Source organism: Etheostoma cragini, chromosome 5 (assembly GCF_013103735.1).
Source record: "Etheostoma cragini isolate CJK2018 chromosome 5, CSU_Ecrag_1.0, whole genome shotgun sequence".
Lineage (NCBI taxonomy): Eukaryota > Metazoa > Chordata > Actinopteri > Perciformes > Percidae > Etheostoma > Etheostoma cragini.
This window is the reverse complement of record NC_048411.1, coordinates 974,268-979,126: the sequence shown is the minus strand read 5'-3', so window position 1 is coordinate 979,126 and position 4,859 is coordinate 974,268. Positions and strand designations below refer to the sequence as shown.

The following is a 4,859-nucleotide window of genomic DNA, read 5'->3' as shown; positions in this document are numbered from 1 at the left end:
CGAGTAATTTCCTTCCCTAGACTGATCACCGTGCGTAATGGGAATATTAGAATATTACAATCCCGATAACGCACCTCCTCTTCACTATGGAGGCTAGGGCTTCGCGTTCTCAGGCACCATGCTTGAATTCAGGCATAGAGCAGTTTAACATTGATATAACACTTGATTCAGTACATTATGCACATTTGCTTCAGGGCAGCATTTTAACCCGTGACTAGGACTTGTAAACGGCTGATAGGAGCCTCGGTACGAGTCGCTGCGAATCACCGCTGACTGCTCTGATGTGTAAATCTAAACAGACGCCGAGCCTGATGGGAAACGGAGTAGGGACGACGCAGAGAGGCGAAGCACAGAGCAAAGCCAACATTCACGCACTTAAAGCGCGCACTGGGAGAGAGTGGGTGCGCTTTATAACTGAGCACAACTGATGTAATCGTTGATGCTTTTGGACGATGTAGCGCGGCAATCACAACAAAAAGTACTATATATTACATATAAAATATTTGAGTTTAACATGGCCTTGTTGTAGGCCTACCCTGTGGTAATATTTCCTCATGGCATAACGGTATGCTTAAACACATTTATGTGTTCCAGGATATTTTTCTATATGTCTTTGGGATCAGGTCCCATCCCACGTGTACAGACTCTAGCTGAGTGTGTGCACACATCCAGGCCGTACAGGTCCACAAAGGCTTCTTACCCGGTGGTTCTGGTAGGCCGTGACCGCGGTGAAGCGCGTTTCCTCAAAAACAAAGGTTTTGTAATTCTCCTCGGCGTATTTCTCGCTGTCTTTGCGGGGGTCCACGTAAACCACGTGGAACCTGGGCTGGTAGCGGTGCATGGAGTTCAGAATGATCTGTAAAACACAGAGGATTCATATCAAGTTATGATGCAACACACGTGGCCAGGTTGGATCATTGAGTAGGGCAGGGGCGCATGTACTGAGGGGGTTAGGCCTCGACGCAGAGGTCCAGGGTTCAATCTGACCTGTGATGATGCCCTGCATGTCTTCCTCTTTCTCACCTGGCATTCTTGTCAAAGATTAAAGGCGGAAAATCCCCCCAAAAAATAATCTTAAAAGTCAGGCTGTTTTCCAATAGTTTTATTATTGGGCTATAATAGACCTGCATATGAATAACATTTGAGCAAATGAGTAAATAGGCCTAAATGAATCCAGCCTATATCTATCCACGAGACCATTGAGGGGCAACCCTCATTTACAATGTCATCAAACACAAATACACAATACAATACATAGAAACATAGAAAGACAATAAAATATTCCGAATTGCAAAAAAAAGATATGATAAATAAATAGACATTCAATTATGTAAAGCTGTTACAAGTTTGTCAGTTTAAAATTGTCCAAGATGCACAATGGAGTTGATTTTGAGAAAGTGCTGAAGGCCTAATCTGATCCAGGAGCCGGGACACTAAAACTAGAAGCACAGGGTCAGACCGGGCTGGTGAAATAATGGTCGGATAAAATAACAAATAATGCATCTTATAGACCAAATAGAATAAAATATCGTATTCACGCCTAGTCAATGTTACAACCTTGTTAACAATCTCCAGATAGGCCCAGGTTTGTGTGGATCTGCAGTTTAACAGAACTAACCTGGCGCTCGTGCTGTGTACAACGTGCCGTGGGATTTGAGCCGTGTGATATTTATCTAAATGTATAAAATATATAAACCCATTTTCCATCCAGCAGTCCTATACGTCTCAGGCCTTTTTTCTTTTCTTCAAAACTTGCTAAAACATATATCCACAGAAGTCGAAACTCTCCAGTTTTTCTTTCTGTTTACAAGCCATCAGAGTTTCCGTTGGGCAAATCTTCCTCTCCATTACCGTCATTTTTGGAGTAAAGCCATTTTTATAGACTGGAAGTAGATTTCTGTAGACATCTACACTATTATTCAAAATAAGGTTTGTTAATGTTTGTTAAACCACGTGTACCAAGCCGTCAGTTTGAACTTATTGCGCATAAATCGGTTCATATTCTTTATAGTGTTCCTGACTCCACTGTGACTGCGATGTTAAAAAAGCGTACCCACTATCATATCACTGCAGTCGAATAAATAGCTGTATATTTGAATTTAATTATTCAAACCGATTCCGGTCCCTCTGTCTGCTTCAAACCACTTAGAATTTAGTAAGAATGAAGAGCAGTTCAATGCATCGCATGCCGTGGTTTCCGGTCGGGCCGGCCGTACTCACATGGCCGTTGTCATCCAGCAGGTTGTTGGTGAGTTTGAGTTTATCGAAGGAGACAATCTGCTTCATCCACTGGGCGCCTTTGGCCGGAGAGTCCGGGTGGTAGTGGACCCTGCCCGGTGTGGCGGGGTCAGCTTTACCGGCAACCAGCCACGATGAGCTGTGGAAAGCATACCTGCCGAGAGAGAGAGAGAGAGAGAGAGAGAGAGAGAGAGAGAATCCATTAGACACACATGACCCAAGGTTCCGATGGAACTGCCGCGTAAAATATCCATGCATATGTTGACATGAAATTTCACACAAACAAAGGCTTTAAAAAAAATTACAGTATAGGCCTCGCAACAAAGGGAAAATATGACAAAGCCTATCTCGGACAGGCACACATCGGTGGAACTCTTTATACATGTTCAGGTGTAAATATGTAGCCTATACTAATATATTTATTTGTCAATCCGTGCATATGTGCGTGTACTGCATCGATTTACAGGCTACTGTAGTTTCTTTTGCTTTGATTTCAACATTGTTGAAATGTTGTGCAGGTGAGTGAGAACGTCTCCGGGCTAGTACAGTCCTGTAGACAGATGTGTGTTGCAGTTGCCTAAAGACATCCAAAAATAGATACCTGTAGCGTTTGTCGTCTACAGGCAAGAAGTCCATCAGGAGCATGTAGTCTGCCATGGGATCCATCCCAAATATTTTCACTTGGAAAGTTGGAAACATTCTCCTGGTTAAGAAAAAACACAGTAGGTCAGTGTTAACCGAGGATTTAAAATGGTTGTTACTGCTGCTTTCAGATAGTTAAGTCCTACTTTGTTGTTAAACAACATTAAGGCAGAGGCTTCGAGCTTTTGGACATGACGCTATTCAGACCGTGCGTAAAACAGATGAGAAACCGATAAAACCCTTCATCTCAATATCTGAATGGAGCTTTGGCTTTGTTGCCTTTTAGCTCCGCGTTTGGAGCTTCTGGCAAGACTTTAACTTCTTTTCTGCTGTTTTGATGACTTCCAGACACACACACACACACACACACACGTAGTGGAAATACTGACACGCGCACTGTTGGTTTTTATTTGGATATAGGCGAGATGTGGCACTAATCGAGTTGAGATTTCAAACTTTTTATCCTCTGGATCGAGATGAACATCCAGAATTGTATTGGTATGAAAATCAACTGTGGGAAGATTTCGAGGCAGTGCTTTTAGCGTGCTGATAATATATAAGCGACCCCCAATTACTTGTTTTGAAATTTGGATTGAATCGCTATTGTAACATTCAGTTTTTCTTATAGATGCGGCGGCTCGGTCAGCGCCCATGCCACAAACACATTTTCTTCTACTCCACCATATAGGCTGTCTATGCATCCCCATCCTCCATGGACTCAGGTTGGAAGTTGAGTAATCCGCCGAGCCAGTGAAAGGGATCCTAAAAATCAACGCTCAATTAACGTCAGTGTTGTGGCTAGGTGAGGCTGAAGGAGCTTCTAAAGTGCTCTGCTGCGGCTCTCCTTTCTCCTGTCAGACAGCGGAGCGGGGGAACTTCACCCTCACTTTTAGAGGTAGATCAATGATGTCGTGCCTCTTTGCGTTAGCCTATAATACCTGAACCACTCAGGATGGATTACACGTCAGATTTATTGGTTGGAAAATAATAGTAGGCCTATTGAATAATACTTAACCATTTTATTGGCTCTCGACAAGGGTCAGAGGTTAACGCTGGTAACAATGGTGTCCTACACATCAAAGCAATTGACAGGATAAAGTATACATTTTAAAATAATAAACAACTTTTGCTAAAAATAGGAAATTAGAACGGCAAAATCGAACGATCAGATTCTTAATATGGCCATGTTCTGTTATTTTAATCAATAGCCAAATCCAAATCAGATTGTTGTGCCCATGCAAAATATGGATCCTAAATATTTTGTGTGTGACTGAAGAGGAAAGTGAAGGAAGCAGACAGACACTTTTATAATGCCGAAATAAGAAAAAGTAAAAAACAGGAAACACGTGTCGAGGCCGAATAAAAACAAGAGCGCAGCTCTGTAACGGGCTTGTAGAGGATCTGATCTCCGGTCCCACAAAGACTCTGAGAGGAAACGGCCCCAACGCTCCGGAGCCTTCACTTTCACAGCGGTGCGTAAAACTGGGCCGAGAGCCTCGGTTAGCCTTATTGGTTCTATAAAACGCAGCAAGATCACATCAACATAGTGTTTACAGCTCTCTCTCACACACACACACACACACAATCAGACATAAGACACACAAAACATCTCCAGCAGCAAAGCTTTATATGAAATATATTTTGGTCTAACGCAGATTATGCCAGTATTCATGAATGTAATTAGGTTAAGGTTTTTTTTTGTGCTTTTTTTTTAGTGCAAGAATCAAGGTGATTATTTCTGTTATAATGTAATACAGTTTTACCAGGCTGCACCAAACAAATGTAATTGGAAGTAAGACAACCAAGTTGAATAGCGAATAGGAAAAAGTGTGTTCATTATGAACTCCAGAAAACAAAAAAAGTAGGTCTGCTTTAATTTTTCATGGAACTCTTTTATCCTCATCTGGTGTGCACTATTTGCAATTACAAAAATACTGTAGGCCTATGTTTATTTATTTTATTTTGAATAAAAATACTAA

At 41.9% G+C, this 4,859-nt stretch overlaps 1 protein-coding gene across 2 annotated transcripts in view; it reads right to left on the bottom strand.

Moving 5' to 3' along the window:
- Positions 1 to 4,859, bottom strand: part of tbx1 (T-box transcription factor 1) — a 10,445-nt gene that overhangs the window by 2,940 nt on the left and 2,646 nt on the right. For both annotated transcript variants that reach the window (XM_034872631.1, XM_034872630.1), the window contains exons 3-5: positions 2,840 to 2,941; positions 2,221 to 2,392; positions 701 to 856 (exon numbers count right to left, since the gene is read on the bottom strand). In XM_034872631.1, the coding sequence (XP_034728522.1) occupies positions 701 to 856; positions 2,221 to 2,392; positions 2,840 to 2,941 (430 nt within the window). The remainder of the gene's footprint in view (positions 1 to 700; positions 857 to 2,220; positions 2,393 to 2,839; positions 2,942 to 4,859) is intronic.